General features: G+C 41.5%; 1 protein-coding gene across 3 annotated transcripts in view; it reads left to right on the top strand.

Moving 5' to 3' along the window:
* Positions 1–18,931, top strand: part of LPGAT1 (lysophosphatidylglycerol acyltransferase 1) — a 51,744-nt gene extending 32,813 nt beyond the window's left edge. For all 3 annotated transcript variants that reach the window (XM_081904295.1, XM_081904293.1, XM_081904294.1), the window contains 4 exons: positions 1,051–1,324; positions 12,018–12,144; positions 15,462–15,568; positions 17,132–18,931. In XM_081904295.1, coding sequence (XP_081760421.1) covers positions 1,051–1,324; positions 12,018–12,144; positions 15,462–15,568; positions 17,132–17,283 — 660 coding nt within the window. In that variant the 3' untranslated portion in view covers positions 17,284–18,931. The remainder of the gene's footprint in view (positions 1–1,050; positions 1,325–12,017; positions 12,145–15,461; positions 15,569–17,131) is intronic.
* The last annotated feature ends 6,116 nt before the right edge of the window (positions 18,932–25,047 follow it).

Genomic DNA, 25,047 nt, shown 5'->3' with positions numbered 1-25,047 from the left:
TTTCCTCCTCAGGTACAATATTCTTTCAAGCCTAATTGCACCTAATTTGGTGGGGGTATTACTGATAGGACCTTTTGACTGACATAAGCTACAGGTCAGTAAAATTCAGCCTCTTGATCTAGCCATTTGACAAGAATTGGTGGATCTGGGAGTGTTGTATAGCTGGTGAAGAGGGAAGTATGAAGTAAAAGTTTGTGTTGCTTGTAGGATACATGTCTGTAAGAAATGGCTAGCATTGACCCCATCACCACCCTCTGAGATGTGATATGAATAAACAAACTTCCATCAATGAAGTCCTGATGAGAGATGAATGGATGCAAAAACTTAGGGATTACGCAGAAATTGTGAAACTTATCAGAAGAATAAGAAATCAAGATGACATTTTTTAAAAAATAAAAGAATGGAAATGGTTTATTGAACATCTAACTAACAAATTATAAACAGATAAAAGACATTGGCGGGATCATTGTAATAACCTGCAATTTATATATTCTTTTAAAATAGATGAATAAAAGAATAAGTAAATTTAAAATATGCAGGAAATGATAAAATAAATTTAAGAAAGAGGAGGAAGGAAGTCGAGATTTGAAATGTTAGAACTAATGTTAAACTATTGAAATGTATATAAATGAAAACTATAAATATATATTTTTTTTAAAAACTTCATCAACGCTATATCATGTTTCTCTATATGTTCGGATTTCAATGAAGAAATAACCCTGCAGTTGTGAGTTGGGCAGCCTGAGGGCTCTAGACCAGGCTTCTCCAACCTTGTGTCTTCTGGATGTCCAAAATATCTGGAAGGTATCTCGTTGGGGAAGGCTGTCACAGACTATGTGGAGGGGATCACATTATCTTTCTGATAGTATGTGACATGAGTATTTACATGGAAATAGGGGTGGATAGGAATTCTCTCCCAACTCTAAATTCAGCCAAGTGAGATCATTTGTTTTGGGATTATTATTTCTTTTAAGTAAACAATAGCATTATGAAAATAAACTTTATTAGAAAGTTGTACTTAAGTGTCCCTATTTATCATTTGCATTTTAGGGGAAAGCTTATCGTGACCAGCAGCTTTTGCTTCTCCAAGAACATCTAGAAAAACATTATAGGAGCCGCGATCGGAAGTGGATTGTATTGTTTCCAGAAGGTGGTTTTCTTAGAAAAAGAAGAGAGACCAGTCAGGCATTTGCCAAGAAAAACAATTTGCCATTTCTTACACACGTTACACTGCCAAGACTGGGGGCCACACAAGTTATATTGAAAAACCTGATAGCTCAGCAAGAAAATGGAACTCTGGCAGGTGGCGATGCTCCAGAAGCAGGTATGGGTCATTTTAACTTTTTATAGAACCAGTTGCCAGCTGATTGGGATCTCAGAATCAGCATCAGGTCAAAATGAGTGTCAGGTTTTATGTTTTACATAAAAATATTTTTTAATGTAACTTTTTTAAAAAATAGAATTGGATTTTTGGACCATCCCAAAATATATAGCACTTCCAAGCAATAGCAAATTCAAGTCATCCCAGAATTAACAAATGCTTATTTTTTCCTTTTTAAAAAAATGCCTTAAAATACCTGGTGCTCCTTGGATTACCTAACCACATACATTTAACTGTTCTGGGATCATAAGAGTACTGTATACACCTATTAGTGTAGGAGGGAAAGTTGTGAGTGTGTTAGGAGACTGAAGTGCAAATTACTACTTCTATATTGTTGACTTTCCCCCTGTTGTGCGTCTATTGTAAGTCTGATTGCCGGAAGGAGAATATATAGCTCTCACCCGCAGCGTTTCAGAATTCAAAGTTCTTTGCTTTAGGCTGCATTTAAAACACTTCTACTGCAGTCCTTTTCTCCTACCTTACAGGAGTGATCTCCACCATGGAGCCTGTGGGCTAGAAAATGGAAAGCACCGGCTTTTATCTCATGGAAACAACTTCTTTAAAAACAAGTTTCCGTTACTCTCCTAAAAAGAGAAATTTCTTTTCCATTGGCTATCGGTTTAATAACACTGTCTGGGCATCTTTGTATGAACAAATTAATTCTGGGCCAGGGGCGAAGAAGATACATGAGCTGAAGGAAAGTTATTTTCTCCCACCCAGTTGCAAAGCAACACCCCCCCAGCCCACTTTGCAGCCAGGCTTCTCTGGATACAACACATCCGTTAATTAACTTTGTGTCTTCAGTTATTGTTGCTGTTTCTCCTCCCAGCTGCTTTACTGTGTTAAGAACAAAGGAAGTATTTTGGATGTGTTTCTTTATCTTCTCTATTCCATCACTCATAACCTAGTGCATCTAAAGGACTGCCACCTTCTCTTAGATGGGTTCTTCATGAACTGGGCCCTTTTGGTTGTGCTGATGCTGTAGTAGAATGTTCTTCCCTAGAGAGGCCTGTGTAATGTCAGCAGCTGGTGAAAACTTGGCTCTTTAAAGAAGTATTTGGGGGAAACTGAACTGATCATCTGTTGTGTTTGCTGATTCCATTATTATGATATTTTATCATGCTGTTTGATATTGCCTAGATTATTTGTACCTTTGTGCTGCTACTTATTTTGAATTTCCAGAAGAAAACGGGGGTAGAAATTTAATATACATATGATATATTTCACTCTTGCTATGCTTGTACATTATTTGAGTTACAACTATCCACCTACTGGCAACGTCCAACTTTCCTTTTTCCACCAATTGAGCATATCATGATTGTGTTTTGGCAATTCCTGTACAGTGCATTATAGTAATGTCGCCTGGATGTTACTTGTGCGTGGCCTTGTCATCGGAAAAAGAATTTCCACATTATTTTTCTACATTACTTGTTTCAGAGTGAAGGTGTGTTGAATTTGTAGCATTGTTTTTACGGGGCTTTAGAGGTATGCTTTCCAAAATTCAGCTGTGTTCAAAATTAATATGAGAAACTGGGGGAGCTTTCTCTGTATTTTGCTTTGCAAAACAGTCTCTGACTTTTTGGATATACAGCAGAATTAAACAAGCAATTTATGTTCACCATGTAAGTGAAATTACTTATTTAAGATCTGAGACTCAGCTGAATTTAGGTATCTGTAGGAATGTGAGTTTACAAGGGAAAAGGCATATTCATTCATTTGCGTGCAGTTCTTTGTTACCTGGCCAGCTTCTGGCACACCAAATGCGATTTCTTCTCTCTTGAGACCTTGACACTGACAGTTGGTCTTGCTCAGTATTTGATGAAGCATATTGTAGTTGCTTGGCAGTTTCATTGGTCTTGCCAGCAGTGTCCTGTCTACAGTCCTTCCTTTCGTTGTTTTATATAACTCTACAGGATATCCTAAATATTTTCAAGAACGTGGTGCATACATAGCAAATTCTTTGGTACTCCTCAGGGTGAGAGTTTTCTGTTTTTCACCTGGACAGCATTTTACAAGGTTATAGTGTCTGATTATATGTAAGTTTGGTTTTCACACGCCACTGCTTCAAGGTTTATCTTGTTTTTTAATGACAGTGTGGACTAACAGAAACTTTATCAGAATACTGGACTTTGGCAGTATAAGCAGTTTCCAGTTGTTGTCCATTTTTTAAAGAGATGCCTTTGTGTGTCACGATTCATTTGGGCTCTTTAAAATGATTACATTGCAGAGTCAATTTTCAGGAGCACGTTTCTGCTAAAGATTGTGATTACTGATTGTTGTAAACCTGCTATTGGACTATTGTGTTTATGCATTATTCCTGATGTGTTAGAAAGTCTCATTAGTAACATCCTCATTGGATCAAAATGGGCTTGCAGATACCTTAACATTGAACCTGAGCAATTAAGTGTCAGTGACAGAGGTATAATGGAATGAAATAGTTGAAGTTCGCAAAAAAATGTAGCAATGCACTACTTGCTGATACTGAAGAAAGTTTTTATTAATGTAGATAATGAATAAATCTCATTTACATAGATCGGCATGTGTTATTTATTGAATTATGACCTCATATGATAGAACTCTGGTGTCATTTTAAAGAAGTGTTTTCTTTTGTGTGTAATAGCTGACCCAGTTTAAATTTGTGAGTTTGTTATATACTGCACACAGATGGATGCATAGATGCCTCCTCACCCTCAAACATGCTGCTTTCTGCCTAATTCTAGTTTTGGCCAGGCTTAATTGATTTAAAATTAATTGTTTACCTGTATGAACCCAGCCCTAGTTGTTCTGTACCTTTTGTTTATGTTGTAATCCTGCAAAGAGCACCAGCCCAATATTTCTAAGTTACCGTATTTTTTGCCCCATAGGACGCACCTAGGTTTTTTTTTGGGGGGGGAATAAAGAAAAAAAATTATTTCCCCCCCAGGCACGGGGCTGGCGCGGAGGAAGCCTGAGCTTCCCCTGACCCCGGCTTCCAGAACAGCCTGCTATCCACAAGCCTAGGGAGCCGCACCGGTCTCCCCAGGCTTGCGGACAGCTGTGCAAAGCCCGGGCGCGCTCTTCAGCGTGCCCGAGGCTTCGGAAGGCAGGCAGCTCTGTGCAACCCTCCGGAGCCCGGCGTGGCTTGGTGCCGGGCTTCGGAGTGTTGCGCAGAGATGCGCGGAGCGCAGGCAGCTCTGCGCAACCTTCCGGAGCCCGGCGCGGCTTGACGCCGGGCTCTGGAGAGTTGCGCAGAGATGCGCGGACCCCGGGAGGGCAGGCAGCACTGCGCGGCCCTCCGGAGCCCGGCGTGGCTTGGTGCCGGGCTCCGGAGGGTCGCACAGAGCTGCATGGAGCCCGGGAGCGCAGGCAGCTCTGCGCGAAAGCCTGTATTCGCCCCATAGGATGCACCCACATTTCCCCTTCATTTTTGGAGGGGGGAAAGTACGTCCTATAGGGCGAAAAATACGGTACTTAGGGCTGGAGTTTCCTATGAAGAGGAACCAGGAGTGAGAAGTAGAGATTGTATAAGAGATGAACAGTACAGGAGGTGAAGGAGTAGGAAATAAGTTAAGTTTATGAGTGAGAAGTGGGCACAGTGTTTGAGAAATCTAAATTAATAGGGAAACATTCAAGTCACTGCTACAATGTGCTACTGCCACCTGTAGAACAGATGAATGGAATATCCAGTCTAAAACACCTGTATTACCTATTTTGGTCTATAGGCAGCAGCAATATGCTATAACAATGCCTTCCTGAATCGTATCAGATGGGGCTAAGATGTGCCCGGCTATTTGTTTGTTAATACTTTAGAGCTTTCGTTTGAAATGCAGTGTTAAATATTGCTGGCTTTTAATTATAAAAATTGGGTAATGATAGACAAATACATAGTGGATAATCTGCTGGCGTATTTATATTCATCAAATTGATGTTTACCCATTGAATGCAGGTAGAATACCTTTTGTAATCTTTACTGCAGCTCACAACTGAAGGGGTGTCTTGTTTGGTTTATGTGGGAAGATAAATATGCTCTTCGCTTTAGGTTTGGAGTTTGCTTTTTCTGGTCTGTCAGCATGCATAACCAATGAATCCTATCCTGGCTCTAGATATCAAGTACAGCCCACACTGTGTGCTTTTAAGCATTTAGGTCCCACAAAATGAGAAACAGAGTTGAATGAGACCCCATCTTTTTATTTCAACCAACTATTATTATTTTAAAATCTTTTCATCAGGTTGGATATTCAAAGGGGGAAATGATCTTGAAACATACTGGATCAGAGCACGAATCCGCCTTATAGTCCAGCATTAGACCAGACATTCACTTCCACGAAACCCACAAGCAGGGCATGATGCCAGCAGTTCTGTCACTTTGTCAATTCAGTGTTTATCCCACAATATTTTGGCAGATTTTTAATATCAAGACACAGGAATTTATTTAAATCAAATGCTTCCATTTAGATATCTAAGTCTGAGCTATACTATTTAGTGTCAGATGGGCTTCCCTGAGACAAGCAATATAGCTATTATTGCTGTATTTAATAAATACTACACTTTTTCTGCTCTCCCTTCCAAAGCTATGACACCCAATTACATTGGTGGCACAAAGATGCCTTACTTTTCTGGTTGTTAAACTTCTAAATGGAGAATGTGTATGTGTGTTATATATTTGTTTGTTACTTGGCTGGGATTCGTGTAGTCCAAAATGTTATCCTCGAACGGGTAGTATTGCTAAAAGACGTTTCTTCCTTTTCTGTTTCTTTGATTGCTCTGAGTGTTGTGAGAATTTGCCTTGGCACTGGATGAAAGCATCCCTACTGAAGAGCACATTCAGAACTGCTAGGCCAAGCTATTGCACTTGGCAGCCCCTGACTGCAAGGAACCCGGAGGGAAGGAAGGGCCTGTAGAGAGTGATAGATAAATACATGCCGCAGCCTGCAGGGTTTCCATTCAAATCCCCGCGGGCTAATTTACTTGCTTCCAGAGGAAGCAAAGACTAAGAGTATTCTCGAGTGGAGCAACACTGTTAAAAAAAAAATCTTTTTAGGTATAGTCTCTGAAGTATTTACAAAATTGTATTTCTTCTGGTAGCACAACTGGGATTTCTTCCGAAGCATTAGTCTCTGATCTGCTCTTTACTCTGACACTTTTCTGGTAAAGGCTGGAGGCCAAGGAGGTGAGCTTGCTCTTTTGTCTCCTTCAGTTCTGATGCCATAGCACAGGTTTGTCTTGGGTTCAGAGGCCTGAGGTCTAAGGACACAATAAGGGGGCCTATTGGCTTGCTTTTGCTTTTGCTTTATTCTGTATTTTGTGTTCTCATTTTGTTTGTTTATATTGTGAACCTCCCTGTGATCTTCGGACAAAGTGCGGTATTGAAATGTTAATAATAATAATAATAATAATAATAATAATAATAATAATATACCCTACAGTGAGTTATGGTCTGAAGTGGAAGGTGGGGTGGTGGTGGTGATGAGCAGCCTTGGCCCTCCTTTTGCCCCAAATTAATTTTTAAAGCACTTACTTGATGAGGAGGAATAATTGGTGAACCACTTCTTTCCATTCAGCTCTCCAAATTTTGGGCCTTAGCTGGCCAAGAGTAGTACATACGCCCAAGCCTTGTCCAAGGTTTTTTGGACCCTCCCAGGTGTTTGGGGAGGAGGCAGGCAGGGGTTCATTGTCACCCACCTCTGTTTGGGACCTATGGTAGGGTTGCCACATGTCCGTTTCCCCCGAGACGTGTCCTCTTTTTTTTAGGGTAAAGATTTCAGGCAGGTTTTAATTTTGTTTTGTTTTTTGCAAAATGTCCAGGTTTTTTATGGCAGCATCATGGCAACAGCAGTAGCGAGGTGGAAGCCCGTCTGCCCTATACGCCATCACCCTCACCAGGCCCACATTCTGGCTCGTGCTGCCTGGCTCGTTTGCTCTCCTCTGAGGCTGTAACAAGGCGGGCAGGGCCGCTGCAGCACTCGGGGCACGATTGCTAAGGGAACATCTGCTTGCGCACAGAGAGGAGGAGGCAAGCAAGGGCAGGGGAAAGAAAGGTGAGGCCGCTGAGAGCCATGGGGCAGCAGTAGAGCGTGTCTCTGTGCTGCTCGGGGGCGGGTATGCACACACACACATACAGACACACACCCCAGTGGCAGGGTGAGGGGCAGAGGACAAAAGCAAGTCTAGAGTGAGAGACTAGGATAAAATCCACTGTTTCCACAACTTCTCGTTGTGAGGTTTCTATGGGTGAGTTGAGGGTTTGATTGGACCCTGGCTGAGAACCCAAAGGCTGAAAGGGAGGGTGTGTTAGGAGGAAACTGAATTAGTATTGATATATGTAGCAGTAGTAGTAGTAGTAATAATAATAATAATAATAATATAACAACAACAACTTCCTTTTTCCAATATTTTGTTTTAATTGTTGCTTCAGTTTTTTGTACACCACTTGGAGGTATTTTTTAATATATTAAATGGCATAGAAATTAAATAATCTAAAAAGTATGTTGTAAAACAAACTGGTGGGCCATGGGCAATCTGAACTTTTAAGAAGACCTTGCAAGACTGAATTCAGGGCACTCCTGGCCCTCAGAGTATAAGAATTACATCATGCAAGCAGATGTAGCCTTTGAGGGAATGGTCATGGCTCAGTGGTGGATCATCTGCACAAAGAAGGCCCTTGGTTGTGTCTTTAGCATCTTTCAGCTAGGGCACGGAAAAAACCCTCTGTTAGCAACACCAGAGAGCTGCTGTGTAAAGAGCTGCTGCCCATTTGCCCATGCAGCACCAGATGAGGGAAGAACCTTCTCTCTCAGGCTGGCCTGGGCAGGAAGTGGTATAAAGCACTTTATTTTTCAGCTGACCCTTTTTCAAACCACAAGGTCTACCTGACTCTATCACAACTTGCCTCTGTGGTCTTGTTTGCTGGTCCAGACCCCTGGCTTGTTCTCAGGTACTGATGGTCATGGAGTCCTGACTCTCCAGGCCACTCACTGCCTATGGTCCAGCCTTGACATGCCACTGGTCTCATAGACAGCACTGAGCTAGATGGACAAATGGTCTGACTCTGTATGAGCCAGCGTCTTACGTTCGTGGTCCCCATCACTGCACACTAGGACACAGATATTCCTCTGCTTTCAGAAAAGAGGAAGAGTGTGGAAGGTGTGGCAACAGTTCTTTTTGCTTCTCTAGTTGGGGAAGTACAGTAATACAGTGTGGCTGTGGAGCTTGTGCATGTGTGTGCTCTCTCTCTCTCTCTCTTCCCCTTTCGCCTCTGGCAGAGACAGAGTGTGCAGATCAGGTCACTGGTCAGGGCACATCAGCGCACTGTAGCTATTGCTTTTATAGTGGCTCCCTCAACTGTTTGCAGAGTGTGTACATGTAGGTAGGAGCTAGTCTGCTTGCCAGTGTGGTGTAGTGGTTAAGAGCGGTAGTCTCGTAATCTGGTGAACCGGGTTCGCGTCTCCGCTCCTCCACATGCAGCTGCTGGGTGACCTTGGGCCAGTCACACTTCTTTGAAGTCTCTCAGCCCCACTCACCTCACAGAGTGTTTGTTGTGGGGGAAGAAGGGAAAGGAGAAGGTTAGCCGCTTTGAGACTCCTGAAGGGGAGTGAAAGGCGGGATATCAAATCGAAACTCTTCTTCGTCTTCTTCTTGCAACATCTCCTTTTCTATCTTCTGGTTTTAAGAACAGAAATGGAGAGAGCAATGAGAGCTGCTTTCTTCATGCTGTAATTTCTTTCTGCGATGCAAGGTAGCCTATACTGGCTTCCAATGTGTGTAGATGATCCTTGGGGGAATTACGGGTTTAATTTTCCAGGGTTGCTTGAATATCAACATATATAGCATGGAAGAAGTGGAAGCCAGGATGAAACCTGAAGCAAAACAAGCAGTCCCTGGAGGGAAAAGTTGATGTAGCTGGCTGCTAAGTCCAGCACACCAGGGTAATTGAACCATTTGCTGAAAAGAAACTCTCAGTGTCTTCTAATGCAGAACAAAAGTATTTTAATTGGAAAGATCAAAATAGCTTGGCTGCTTGAGATCTGTGTGTCAAGAATGTAAGGAAGGGGTTTAGGAACCATCTCTTTCCTGTTGCAACGTTGTCGCTCTTGGCAGAAATCCTAATGCATTACACATCTTTATTGAAACAAATCAACCTATCCTTTGGCTTAAGGTTTCTCAGCAGTCCATTATATGCATAAGAAGTATGCCTTTGAAAGGCATACATGTCACAGAGTTACGGGCCAGTGCACTATGTGGAGAATAAAGCATACAGTTAAAATGTGACACATATTACAGTGGACGCTCGGGTTGCGAACATGATCTGTGCGGGATGCACATTCGCAACCTGCAGCGGTGCGGGTTGCGATTTGGTGCTTCTGCGCATGCGCAAAGCGCGACCAGTGAAACCCAGAAGTAACCAATTCTGGTACTTCCAGGTTTCGGCGTTCCATAACCCAAAAAAACAGAACCTGAAGGGTCTGTAACCTGAGGTATGACTGTATTTTAACGGCTGCTTTTGTCCGTAATTTTATGTCTGCGCACTACAGGCGGTGACAACTTTGTGTGTGTCCAGTTGACACACGACTGCCAATAAAGGGGTCCTTTTGGACCTGGAAGAGGGCAGAACGGTGGACAGAACAGGGCAGCGAGGGCATTTGTGTGCTCTGCCGACACATGTGGGAGCCAGCAGTGGAAGCCCCCACACATAGTGGTTGCCACCTGTATTTTATTCTCCTGTTTTGGGGTTTTTATGGTGGTTGAGAGGGACGCAGGTGGCGCTGTGGGTTAAAGCCTCAGCGCCTAGGACTTGCCGATCGAAAGGTCGGCGGTTCGAATCCCTGCTGCGGGGTGCGCTCCTGCTGCTCGGTCCCAGCACCTGCCAACCTAGCAGTTCGAAAGCACCTCCGGGTGCAAGTAGATAAATAGGGACCGCTTACCAGCGGGAAAGTAAACGGCGTTTCCGTGTGCAGCTCTGGCTCGCCAGAGCAGCGATGTCACGCTGGCCACGTGACCCGGAAGTGTCTCCGGACAGCGCTGGCCCCTGGCCTCTTGAGTGAGATGGGCGCACAACCCCAGAGTCTGTCAAGACTGGCCCGTACGGGCAGGGGTACCTTTACCTTTTTATGGTGGTTGAGTTATTTTGTGGCTAAGATACCTTGAATGCTATTTAGCTGAGAGGCAACATATAAACCTTTCAAATAAGTTAGCCAATTAATTTGGGTGAAAATAAAACATGCTTAACTTTATCTCAGTTGCTCTCTTTCTCTCTTAATATTTTCATGGTAGTTTTGTCATCATAAACCAGTTTGGCATACAGTACTTTGGTTCTTGTTTCTATGAAGACTTCCTTTCTTAGGTATGATGATGGTTTTTTCCTTGGCGTTGAGAATATCCTCTAGTCATTGATTGTGAATATATGGTTTCCTGTGATTTAAAACTTCTACTTAAAGAGTAATGAAGTGTTAATGTAAATGGGCTAGAAATTAAAATGTGTATCTATGTATTGTTGTGTTAAAGAGTTATTAAATAATAGCCGCTATTTTGTTTGCTAAAAAAATATTTTGAAAAAGGCTCTGTATGCATTGAGAAAGTGTGACGAAGAAGCTTTTGAAAGCCTGAAAGGGAATGAGTAACTAAGAGAAGAAAGGTCTCTAGGCGATGAGAACTTACGCCAAAACAAATATATTAGTAGGTTGCCATGTCTTCTTTGATACTACTTCATACATTCCATGCTGATCCTGGTATTGAAAACAGATTTGTGTACTAAGCCTGTTGAGACCAGAGGTTGCAAGCACTTGCAGGCTTCAGCGGTGTATCAGGCGTATGTCATTTCCTCTGCCCAGGGAGAAAGTGCTCCTACACCGAACATGGCACTAGGTTAAGCTTTTTAAGTGCTTGGCTTAATTAGCATCTCACTTGTTGACAGAATGCCAGAAATTTAATGGTGTACCTTTAATGCTTATTGATAATTTAAATCATGTTGGTTAGAGCATGGTGCTGATAGTGCCAAGGATGCTGGTTTGATCCCCGTATGGGACAGCTGCATATTCCTGCATTGCAGAGGGCTGGACTAGATGATCCTCAGGGTCCCTTCCAACTCTGTAATTCTATGATTCTATGTTGTTATTAAAACATCCTCACATTGTATATCTGAATAATCCTACTAATGTACATAAGCCATAGAAACACCGATGTATTTCAATAAGAGAAGTTCTTTAAAGCAAGCAGCAGTGCTAATAATATACCTTGAATTATTCCTTCCTAGGGCTATATGGAGGATACACAGTAGATTTTGTGTGTGAGAACAGGGCGAGAGGGATTGGGGAGGGAGGGAGGGAGGGAGGGAGGGAGATGAAGTGGAGTCTTTGGATAACCAGAATTTAAATAATTGAAATGTATGATGTCATGATCAAGGATAGCCATTTTTGTATATTATGATTTGGAATATAAGGGAGTTTTCTGCCAATTCTCTAATTTGAGAAGTAAGAGCTGAAAATGTTCCTGCCTGATTTGGCATCGTGTAGTATGGAGGTATTTCATCAAATCATAGAATGCAGATTATTATCAAATGAGTTGGCGTGATGTACTGTATTAGAACAGAAGTATGATACTAACAATTGAAAATCATACTCTTTCTGTTTCCTTTCTTTTGTTCTATAATCCCCTTTCTTAGAAAGTAAATCAAAAGGTCTTCAGTGGGTGATAGATACAACCATTGCATATCCCAAAGCTCAACCCCTAGACATCCAGACCTGGATTCTTGGCTACAGGCGACCAACAATTACACATGTACATTACAGGTAGGAAAAATATGTTTGTCTTCTGTTAATTTTAAATCGAGACCGGGGAAAAATATATTAGGTACTTGTCTTTTGGAATATGATTGGCTTGAAATAAAATTTTCACATTGCTTTCTTCCTCAAAACTCTTCATTTTTGGACAAGCAAATAATTTTCAGTAAGGTAACTTGGGGTGTATGTTTGTAGATAGAAGTTTCTGGGAATAGGTGGGTTTTTTACCTCCCCATAGCATAAGAAAGTCAGACTATGACAACATACTCCTTGAATTAAAGCCAGTACTTTAGTTATGGTCAAATGTGTCTTTTGAAAACCAAAGCAAGGAAGTTGTTCCTTGCTTGGCTAATAATTGGTCGTAGAGACCCTATCCATCCATCCATGGTGATCTTACATAACATCATACAATGTGGATCTTGCAAACGTGGCAAACATTTACCGGGTCTGCCCATGACATCTGTAATGAAGAATGCTGAATGCCAGGTCAGTCTGCAATAAACCATGCGGATCCATGCTTTGATCATGGATGAACAGGTGTATCACCAAGACCTGCTCATCAGGTGTGACGTCAGACATCAGTCCTGCACATTTGCCAAAGAAGTCTGGTTAGTCTTGCGTTCACCTGCTCTATGTCCACCCTGCGTTTACATGTATTTGCCCTGCAATCAATAGTAGTGTTTACATACAAGACTTGCTTTCAATGTATCTACCCTGGATTTGCCACACACAGCATAAAGTGGTCTTCTGATAATGGCACAAAGCAAGTTGATAGAGGCTTTGGAAAAATTACTGAATAGTGGGGGCCAATTAAATTTAGTTTTAATGCATAAAGCCTACAACTAACAGACCACTGAGTGCAGGCTAGAGAGTGGGGGTTGAGACCACCTTTCCACAGTGACTTGTCACTAAGTCTGGCTTCTAAGTTGCCTCTCTGTTGAGTTGCCTGAAATAACTTGGGAGAAATATATTTGGAAGAGAAGGGTCAGCATTTACTGTTTTCTTCTCTTCTTTCTTTCTCGGCTCCAGTTTGGACAACCATTCCTGTCTGGTTTATGAGCCCAGTAACAAGTGCTCCTCCCTTACCCCTTTGCTCCTTCCATCACACTCTGGCTTCGCCATGAAGATCCTGACCTGCATTAAGCCACATTTCCCCACTTTTTGTGTGATTCAAAACTCTGCTTTAGAACAAGCCAAGATCTTCATGCTGAAGCTGGCACAAGGCGGAAGGAGAGAAGGGTTTAAGGAGGGTTATTATATTCGATACAAAAATAGTCAAGTGGGTTTATTATATTTATTTTAGAAATGTTTGTTCCCCTTTTTCTTCAGTCCACTTACCGTTCCAGAGTTCAGCTCCGTAGAAAATGTTCTGCATAATTTCAGCAGAAGCCAGCTGTGCACAGTTTCAGTTGCCTGTGATACTATCAAGGAACATTTTACCCTCCCATGTAACCCCTGGAGCAGTTTTGTACTTTATATGGTGACAATTGAAAGGCATGCAGCATTTTTAAACATTAAAAAGGTGAACCTTCCACTTGAAGCATTAAGGGAGAGAGGTAAGACCAATGGTCAAGTCAGGAATCTACTGGTATTCATGCAGTTGTGAATCCAGGAGACCAGGATGACAGATCAGTGGGGGAAATGCTTGAGTGGGGGAGAACATTTGAACAGAGCTGAGACCTGGCACTTCATAATCCTATTCAGTCACCTCCCAGGTCTCCCTTGAGAATGTGTATTGTATAAAACATTGCACACACAGCTGCAGCCTGTTCCTGCATATCTTTTCAGTGTTGTGAATTAGAGTTTAAATAGCACTCAGAAATCTGCTGAAGGTAATGAAAACATAACAGTGTAGGAAGGGCGAATGAAAGGTGGAATGGCAAACAGAATCCTATTATGAAAGACTTTTTCTTTTGGAGACTAAACTCAACTAGTCATTTCATGCCTTTAACTTGAAGGCCAGTGCACAGCAGTCTTACATAAGAGAAGCCAAAAGGCACTTACGTTAAAGAGCTCGCTAATGAGAGTGGAGAGCAGCTACTTTCTTGACCTTTCGATATCTTCCAGGCTTGTTGAAGCTAAAACGTAATAGCAAGATCCTGGAGAAAAAGAGAGGCCGTGATGATGTGAATGGAAATTTATTGGTGAAATGAGTAAGATAAATATTTGGTGGTTGAAGTGAGTGTGAAATTTTCCATTCAGTAAATTAACTTTTTGTCATGGGGCAATGAAACGATGTTCCTCTAGCTAGCCATCCTATTATGATATGTATAATGAAGGCTTGAGAGAGGGTGCAATTTGATCTTGTGTTTTGGAATATTTGGGGCATAGGGTTAAGTGCTATGGTGATGGCACAATAGGATGCTCTTCCCTGGCTTTCCTTTGAGGACTGACCCTGACTGTTGTGGCATAAATGGTGCTGTTCTGACATTAAGGGAAAGTCCTGTTTGGGGCAGAATTGTCCCCCAAACACTCTCATTTGTGGCAGGTAGCGGGGATAAAGGGCCATACTAGTTGTCTGTACTTTGCTTACTAGATTGAAATTCTGAATCCAGGGAACTAGAATGAGTTCAGGAACAGAAGGCACTGCATGTGTGCAGACATGTTTTATTTACATATGAATAGAATGATAAAGGTTGAAGATGCAATGGGAACTGGCCTTGAGAAAAGAGCAGAGGAAAGTTGGAGAAGAAATGTGCCAGGATAAATATGCTTGATGGACTCTCCTCATTGTGAAATATGAATTGGACTGGTTTGGTACAGGGAACCAATGTTTGAATATAAGAATTTTCAGAGTCTGCATTTTGCAAAAAAAAAAAAAAGGTGTGTTGACAAGGCGTTAGGAGAGCTTCCTTAGTGGCTGCACTGATTGCATCTTCCTTCCTAGGGAGAACTGTTTTGCCTCCTCTTTAATAGTCTTTCACCAACAGGTGAGGACTTTTTCTTTCTTTTTTTCTTTTGCTTAGGCATGCCCTTGGATTGATTGTATTTGACTAATTAAGGTATTTGAAAAGAAGTGTATCTGAAGAAGTGTGCATGCACACGAAAGCTTATACCTAGAACAAACTGTTGGTCTCTAAGGTGCTACTGGACAATTTTTTAATTTTGCCTGAGTCTAAGGTATTAGATGGGTGCCCCTAAAGATTGTTGCAAGAGATGAGTCCAACAATTGGTCACTTTTTAAAAAAGTGTAATGGGTTATGCAAACAGTTCTTCTGAGAATAGAATGAATAAATAGTGGAGAATATGCCGGGTCCTGTTCCAGAGTTCACCTGGAAATTATTTCATATGTCTAGTGTACTGTTCTGTCTGTCTTTGAAATGCAGGATTTTTCCCATTAAAGATGTACCTGTTGAGCCTGCAGCCCTCACCACTTGGTTGTATCAACGGTTCATTGAAAAGGAGGATCTTTTGTCACACTTTTACAAAACAGGTAATACTTTCTTAAGATAAAAAACAAGCATTTTTAATATTCAGCTCCTTTCAAGCATGCTTTCACTTAATGGTCAACTAATTAGAAGTCCAGGATTAAGCTGCCCGCTATCCTTAGAGATGTGAAGGTGGACATTTTCTCCCAATTTTTCTGTTGGTTTGTTTTCTTGTTCTACCTCCGCCCCTACCCCCAAAATGGAAAAATTGGGAAAGCCCTATGGTTTCTCCCAATTTTCCTGGGTTTCCCCAAGCCAGCCCATCTCTACTTATGATCTCAGGTCTTAGACATTGCATTGCTAACATACCTGAATTTTGCGAAACTTTTTCTTTTTTTGTATTGTTGGCTTTGTTATGTGCCTGTTAATAAATAAAATATTTAGAAATGATTCTTTTAAAAAAGTATTGAACGTGCCACTTTCAGCCCAGTCCTCTACATGTCTACTGAGAAGTAAGCCTCATTGAATTCAGTAGAGCTTTTATTGCAGCAGGAATTATAAGATTGCAGGCATGGGATCAGCCATGCGGGTAATGCAAAAGTTGGCGTTACATATTCTCTTACTGTCTTGCTGCACTTCGCGATGCTATTGCATACGAGTCTAGATACAGAGCGGCATGAGCCTTTGGGAAGGGCAACTGGAAAATTCTCCTTCCACAGTAGCTGGAGGGAGTGTTCTGACATGTGAAGAGGGGAAAGCATAAGTTGTAAACAGTGGAAGTGCTGAAGTGGAGGAAGATTCCCCAGTGAGCATTGAAGCATTTTAAAATGCACGTGTTATTTTAACTTTATATGCTGCTATCAAGCTGCCCGAGGTAGTTCTTAACAAATGTTTACAATCTCATTCTGAAAGCCTAACCCCGGCTTCCTCAACCTCGGCCCTCCAGATGTTTTGAGACTACAGTTCCCATCGTCCCTGACCACAGGTCCTGCTAGCTAGGGATCATGGGAGTTGTAGGCCAAAAACATCTGGAGGGCCAAGTTTGAGGAAGCCTGGGCTAACCGATTGAGGCCTTTTTCTCTAGGAAGATCCAAGTAATCAGTTCCCCACCCTATGCACATTAGGGAAATCTGATACCATCTGTAGTTGGAGGTTCCTTTACAAATAAATAGTTTAACCTGCCCTTTGGATCCTTTCCAACTCTACAGTTCTATTTTTCTAATTACTACATACGCCACATATCCAGTATATTAATGTGTATACAAATCTGCCAAGCCATTGTCATGCTGTCTCATTGCAGAAATGGCACAGCCGTTGCTTCCTTAATTTCACTTGAAATTCGGGAAAATTAAAGAGGCCCTAAGAGGCTAAATAAATCCGAAATCCTGTAGATCCAATTCTGCCTTTTCTCTTACTGCAGAGAAGAAGAAAACACACTAGCAAAACTTAATTATGTTATGAGAAGGATTTTTAAAGTCTGGCTTGTTGAGTAACCCGTATCTTGATGAATGAGAGCCAGTGCTATGCTACATCTGCATTGCGCCGAGTTCTTGTTCTGTCCATGATGTGGTAACACTCTGAAATAACAGCTTGAATGTGCAACTAACAGACTGTTCCTTCTCTTCCAGGAGCGTTCCCCCCTTTGCAGGGACAGACAGAAATTGTTTCCCGGGAGATGACCCTTAGCAATTTGTGGCTAATACTCGTACAGTTGTTTGCGTTTTTGTCAGGTGGTATGTGGTACTGCATTCTTCAGTATTTTTATCAATGCCTATTTTAAAAGGTGAATGAATGGGACCTAAGAACAAGAGGAACTTGGTACTTTACAGAGTGCATCATGTTATGTTCAAATGTGAATATACCAGGATAAAGGAACATTACTGGATGGACTTTCTCCCCCTTCGGGAATTTTAAACTCCGCTAGGAGAGAGAATCAGTAACACAGCAACCTAATGATGTATTTTAAGAACTGTCCATATTTTTAAAGGGTGTGTCTTCCTCGCGCATCCACGTCAGCAAATTCGGTGTTTGAACAGGAGATACAATTATACAACCACCACAGGTGAACATCTGCAGCAAGATTGCTTTCACCGCAGGTAGTATTCAGCATTGTAGTAAAAACTCGGAATCTTCAGCAACTTTCTCTCCAGTAGCCTGTACTGCAAGTCTTGTGGTAGAGATCCCTCATCTGCACAAGCTCAAGTTGTATTGTAATTAATCATGCTGGATCTGTTTAATGTACTCTGCAGACCTGGTTATGGTATTGTGACTGCCCCATGTTACCTGTTTAGTAGAGACCTCTCTCTCTTCTTCTTCTTCTTCTGAAAAAAAATATCTCAGTGAGATCTTGTATGGGAAAGCTAGAAAAGGAAAAGTGCTCTGCAAAAGGCATTAACTGTGTCATGAAGTATTGAAGAAATTGTGCATACCTCATTGACCCATCTGTTCTTACCATGTTTTCTGTCTTCAAATCTCTTGAGAGCATCCTCTTGTAAAGGTACTTCACATATGGCACATCACATAACCCGCTTCCCGTTTTTGTTTTACAATGCATTTTGTAAATTGGGATCTTTTCTTTCTTTTTTTTTGCAAAACAATTTTGAAAATGCAATACAGTGATAGAAAAGAGCATAGCTTGAAAGGAATTTAGAAGCTGTCCATGACAGATTGGATTCTTGATAGCTATTAGAAGTTCAGAAAGGTCTGTGGATTGCCATCCCTAAAGTGTACCTGTTGCCACAGTCTAGCCCAGATGATATGGGTGGGTGTTGTTTTTAACCTTTATAGAGGCCTTTATTTCCATTTGACACAACAGTACCTGGAACATCCATGTGAGGGTTTATGCCAAGCACCACAATTCTTTGCTTATAGGAAAAATAAAATAAAAGGAAGTTAGCAGGGTCATGAAACAGTATATCTAGTCACTGGGTAAAACGTTTGCTTTACCATCCTGAACTAATGTAAAAATTCTCTGAACCATGAAGAGCGTTATGAAATCTGCCATCTTGCTGAAAAATGTCACTGTCATAGAAAGGGAATTTTAATTTAAGAGGCAGACTGGCACTAAAGCAGGATTTCAGGTTATAATGTTACAGTTTTATAATGGTTTTGAAGGAAAGATATTTGTTACCTATCACTCTTGGAACGTTTGGCATCCTGTCTGTATCACTATATGAAGATATATTTAAAAAGAACCATTCCTAGGAAACAGTTCCTAATTTCCACATACAGACGTGCAAACGAAGCTTGAATGACAGAATGTTGTCTTTTTATGGACTGTAAGTTTTTCTAAGAGCCAAGCCAAGCCCACAGTAGTTGTCTGTGCTAAGTTTGAGGTATATATTCTCCTGGTTTCCCCAACCCCCCCAAAAAATCACATGAGAACCAATTTTGGTGAGTAGTATACAAAATAAAAATATAAAACCACAGCATCATCCTTTTTTCTTTTGCTTTGAGTGGGGAAGAGGGGGAATGGGAAGAGATGAATTTCCCCTAGCTATGGGAATGAAATGTCACCTTACTGAATACAGGTGAATAGTGTTTTTAAATAATGAAATGCATTTTAGCATGGATGATGGCAACATCCACTATTCATTCTAGACGATAACTCTGGTACATTTCACTGGAATGAGACCACCGCAGATGCAAGGCAAAAAGTCATTTTAAGTAAAACACATCTTGCAGAAGGAAGCCTTTGGGGGGTGGGAGTGGCCAGAGTTCTTTGGTTTTTAATCCTCCTTGCCTTGTTGAGTTATAGGAAGCAGTTTGCTTCATTTGTTACGGAGTTCATTTCTGGTAATGGTGTATGTAGCTTCGATCCTGAATGACAAACATCTTGAACTGGGATGCAAAGCAGCAGCTGCTGTTTTAGTGTATAATTTATTTGGACATGCAACCTATTTTAGGAAGGGCATGATTATTCTGAAAACGAAGACTTGCATTCATGGGCGTAGCCAGGATTTGGGGGGGGTGCAGGACTTTTGTTAGGGGAGGCAGAACCGACATGATTGGTCAGTTAAGTATTTCTATTGTTTTACTTGATGGGGGGGCAGCTGCTCCCCCTGCCCCCTCTTGGCTATGCCTATGCTTGCATCTAAATGTAGGCCGTGAAAACTAGGTATGCATTGTGCTGCTTCATCAGACTTCCTGTTCTGCTATAGCTGCATTGAATTCAGCAGAACCAAATCCAGAGTACGTTTGGGGAATACAGAAGAATGGAAAGTTAGTTAACGGAACATTTTTAAAATATGTGTGTGTGTATACATGAAATGCTGTATATATGCAGTAGGTTGGTCCAGTCTGTTTTGAGTACAGTAGTTCAGTTGAAAACACCCTAGGTTCATGGTGGTTTGAGCCTTCCATTTAATACAGCATTTCATACTGAGTGAGGCTTCAACATAGGCATCTGGTTGGCCACTCTGAGAAGAGGATGCTGCCATTGGCCTGTTCCAACAGGCTCTTTTGTTCTTATGAGTGGACATTGTCCTGGGTTGTCTTCTTCTTACAAAGAGGAGACAGGGGATTCCTTGCGTCTTGGAATATAATGAACTTCCTCGACATCTTTTGCATCACCTAATCCCACATAAGACAGTATCTTACAATTCTGTATCCAAATTGTAGAGTTGGAAGGGACCCCGGGGGTCATCAGTTCCAACCCCCTGCAATGCAGGAATTTCAACTAGATCACACTACCGATGGCCATCCAACCTCTGCTTAAAAACCTCCAGTGAAGTCCACCAACTTCCAAGGGAGTCCGTTCCACTGTTAAACCACTCTTACCATCAGAAAGTTCTTCCTAATAATAATAATTTTGTTATTTAAGTCCCACCCATCTGAGTTGTCCCAGCCACTCTGAGCGGCTTCCAACACATATAAAAGCATAATAAAACATTGGGCATGTTTAGTCGGAATCTCCTTTCATGTAACTTGAATCCATTGGTTCGAGTCATCTAGATGGGCACCTCGCAGTTCCATCTTCGCAGCAGCTAGCTCACATTATAATTCACGTTCCTCTATGTAAGCATACAATGAAAGAGGTGCACTTATATAATGGTATCAGAATAGTTGGAAGATTAGAAAGGGGCCACTAATTTGTGTTGAACTACTTCAGTAGGCACCCTTGCTTTCTCTCTGAAAAACATAGTGTAGAGCCAGCTCATCCCATGCTGAAGCTTACCATACTTGTATGCCATCATACGGGCATTAGCAGCCATGGGACATATCTTGATGCATTGGGGTCATCATGCAAAACTCACCTGGCAATTCAGACCTTGTGACAGTCGTAACACACACTGCATTTTTCAGCAGCGTGACTGGAGGATGTAATGTTAGAATTGACTCTGAATAATAATTATTTTTATTATTTATTAAATTTGTATACTGCCCTTCATCCGTAGAATTACAACACAAAGAACACAAAGTACATGATAAAAATAAGAACAAAAACAAACACATAATCCCTCCCTCCCACATCACACTTAAAAGGGCATCAGATGTTAGTTGGCCAAAGGCCTGGTTGAAGAGGAACGCTTTCATCTGGTGCCAAAAGGTGTATAATGAAGGCACCAGCCGAGCCTCCCTGGGGAGAGCATTCCACGATAATGAGGGCTGCTTTGGCAAAGCCTGAATGGTGGATGGCAAACACCCACTCACAAAGCTTGTTTTACTATGGCCTGCATATTTATTTTCTATGCAGAATAGTTTACGTAGAATAATATGCACAGCGGAACATTGTTTTAACAAATCTTAACGGTTTTACATGAGACAGTTCCATTTAAGCATTATGGAACAGTAGAAAACACAAGGATAAAAATTACGATGCTTTCTCAGGTTTGGTGTGGGTGTTGGAGATTCAGCTGAACCTATTCTTAGTCTTGCAAATTTGCTTCAGTATGTTAACTAGGTAGTGTAAAACATCAACTGAAGTAAGCGTTTTGAAGGCTAACCATTTATGAACAAGAAACCATCACGGCCTTAACCGTTTTAAAGTGATGCGTGCCATTCACACTGATCCCTTCCTCCCCACTCTCTGAGTTGATAGTCACTGCAAGCTTTCTTAACATTTACGCGTTATTCTTTTTTTTAGCAAGAACTTAAGTTACAATTGTAAACCTTACTTTAAAGATCCAAAGATTTTGTGGTGTTCAGGAAGCAAGACCACACTCCTTTCAAATCCAGCCAAAATATGAGAGATTTCGGGTCTGGTCTGCAAAGGTGTGTTTTTGCGACTTGGTTTGTTCAGCATATGACTCACAACTGAATGTGCGAACTGCTTTTATGGAAAAGCATTGCATTGCGTAGTAATGTTAAGTGGTGGCTCATTGAGAGACAGAGCACGAGTCTGTGAACTGGGGCAGTCTAATACAATTATGCAAACCATGCCTAACCTACTAACATCTACTCCACAGCTTCTTTTCATTTTAATGGGGACCCCCTTATTATATCTTAATGTTGCAGCACTTGGTGTTCTGTGCCCCAAAGCTGCCTTCCGTCCTCTTGGCTGTTCAGTGCATCGTTCCATCTGTCCGTAGAAAACAAGGATACCAAACAGCTGTGTGGGGCAGCAGTTAAGGCTTTGAGAATTTCCTCTAGACAAAATGTTACATGCACTTGGGACCAAAGTTAATGAATTTCTTTCTGGACTTCTCAGCATACAGGTTGGTATGAAGGAATGGCACTGACCCTAGGCCTTTGGCCGTGGATTTCTGTTTCTACCAAAAACAAACAAAATGAAGCTTACAGCTGAAGGTACCATACTGGCGGGGGGAGGGGAGCCACATGAAAATGTACGCATGAAATACCATGTTTTGCAGAGTTACACGCTTGGTTTTGCGAGGAGGGAGTTCGAAGATTAAACTGCAAGGTCATCACAATTCGTTGTGAATTACAGTACTTTTGTTACTCTTGTACAAAACTTGTAGGTTGTCCTGTCGTATACCTGTCTGCGAAAATTCCTTAAACATATGGTGGCTTTGAGAAAGTCTATGCATTTTATTGTTATACTTCTTAAATGTCCAGTACAACCTTGCATTGAATTTCCTCCTTGATGGTGATGAAGATGATGGGATTTGGGATGCCGTATTCTTTAGTTTGGTCTTTCGTCCTCTCTTTTGTGTATCTGTTTTTCTTCCCCTTTTATTTTATGCCATATGTGATTGGAATGATTACAGGCACCATGATGTGAGTCTGTTAAGGACTGGTCACATTTGGATTTTGTGCTTCGAGTTGATTTTTCTTTATCAAAATAAATAACCAATCAACATTCTTTTTTTATACTTCCGCAGATACCAAAAATGCTTTCCTCTTCGCAGGCAAATATATGGCATTATTGGGTTTGGAGTTTCTGTTTTCCATGTTACAGTTGCTAATAGACAAGAAAGGGAAATAATGTGCCGGGTTCATTTTGTTTTCCATAAAACATTGAATCGGCTGTGTTAATTGTTCTTGCTGCAAGTTTGTATGCGTGTTAGCTAAATATATGGTTTGTTAATTCTGCTTCCAGCTGGAATAGTTCTATTTATAGCTCTCAGGAATAGCATAGAGACTCGTCTTTTTCTGCAAGAAGGGACTGGATTGTCACCTGCCATTTTAACTCAGTCACGGTAATAACTGCATAAATGTTTGCAGAGATCTAGTGACCAATATAAAGGTATGAACATTTCAGAGTTGCTTAAGGGAAAGAAGGAGGCTGCTGCCATAACGTATCTTTGTTTGTTTGTTTGAAATGTATGCAACCACTTTAAAGAACGTTTAGCTTAAAATACAGGGTGCCATGGTGCCAGGGACTTACAGTCCTGCGATGCAGTGCTCTAGTAACACTAAGGCCTGGTTCAGGTTAAAAGCAACCCCACAAGGAGAAGGTGTGGCTTTGTAAGCTGGCAGAACTACTGTAGAGACACTAATTTGCAAGAGCAAATGAGCGTTGCCTCTATGGCCATGATTGTGCAATGACACGACCCTTTTTGTGCGTTGCCACTGTAGCTCAGATTTGCACGTGGCTGGGTAGGGCGTGCTATAAAAACACCATCTGAGGTTGAGTCCTACGCAAACCTGGTGGAAGCCCTGGTTGTTTGCACAGAGGCGCCATTAGTCTGAACCCTTAGTCAAGCGGTGTCAATGTTTTAAGCAAAGTGGCCGTAATAGGAAAGTAGAAACAAATGGAACTCTTAGGAGCGAGCCGAAGCACATTGCTCAGTCCAAAGAACTGTGCATTGTGGTTACTGTCTACCTCTTTGTTTCACCTCTGGATTTTGTTTGGGTTTCGATTTGTGTTCTTTGTGCTGATGATGAAAGTATTATTTTTTAAATCAAAATCAAAACGAGGGTAGGGGGAATGAAGTTTAAAGCACTACAAGATCCGGTGCTGACCAGCCCTGTTCTGCACGTCCTTGACAAAAGCCATTGTTTTTAATTCCTAATATAAATAATGTTTGTAAAGTTCCTTCCTGCTAGGGGGAAAATATGTATTTTTAAAAGGGGGGGGATCTGTCTTTTGGCTATAAGAATGTCAGCTGTATGAGCAGGTGTGATCATATCATAACATGCTGATTGGATATAAATCAATAAAGTTTATACCTCTCAGGACTCTTTGTGCTTGGTCTTTTGGGTAATCTGTTAGCATGCTCTGTGGATTCCCCATCTCCAACATGTGGGCAGAGAGAATGTAATGCACTGATTCTGGTCATGTGAATTATGTAATGTACCTTGACCAGAAACTAACACAAATTTGTTGACTTGAGTACCAGAATGGCACTGGAAAAATAGCAAAGACCACAGTGGAAATGAGGTTAGAGGTTGCAAACGAGTATGTTGCCAGACTTTACAAGCCAGTCTAGATCTAAGTACAGTGGTACCTTGGTTCTCAAACTTAATCCGTTCTGAAAGTCCGTTCCAAAACCAAAGTGTTCCAAAACCAAGGCACACTTTCCCATAGAAAGTAATACAAAATGGATTAATCCATTCCACACTGTTAAAAACAACCCCTAAAAGAGCGATTTAACGTGAATTTTACTAGCTAACGAGACCATTGATCCATAAAATGAAAGCAATAAACAATGTACTGCAGTCACACACACAATCAATCAATCAGTAGCTGAACTGGGTTCTACACAGTCACCAACCCCCCCCCCCAAAAAAAACCAAAAACGCAAAATAAATAGCAAAACCAGACCTAAGCATAACACTCAAAACGGAGCACGTTCAGCTTCCAAAAAAAGTCTGCAAACTGGAACACTTACTTCCAGGTTTGCAGTGTTTGGGTTCCAAGTTGTGCGAGTACCAAGGCGTTGGAGAAGCAAGGTATCACTGTACATCAGAAATGGAGAAAGCTACCAGGAGGGGCATTCACTTTCGTTTTTACACCACTGCTGAAGGTTTTGCTGGGTGTGTCTACTCAAACATGTTTGTAGATGATCAGTGTTCTAAAATAACAGGTTCAGGAAGGAGACAGGGAAACTCCTGTGCTGATCACTGTCGCTCCTCATGGACTAGAAAGAAGGATTAGGACTCGTGAGTTACCATAATACCAAAACAGCAACAATAGGTC

Source organism: Podarcis melisellensis, assembly GCF_964234715.1.
Source record: "Podarcis melisellensis genome assembly, chromosome: 3".
NCBI lineage: Eukaryota > Metazoa > Chordata > Lepidosauria > Squamata > Lacertidae > Podarcis > Podarcis melisellensis.
This window is presented reverse-complemented; position numbering and strand designations above follow the sequence as displayed.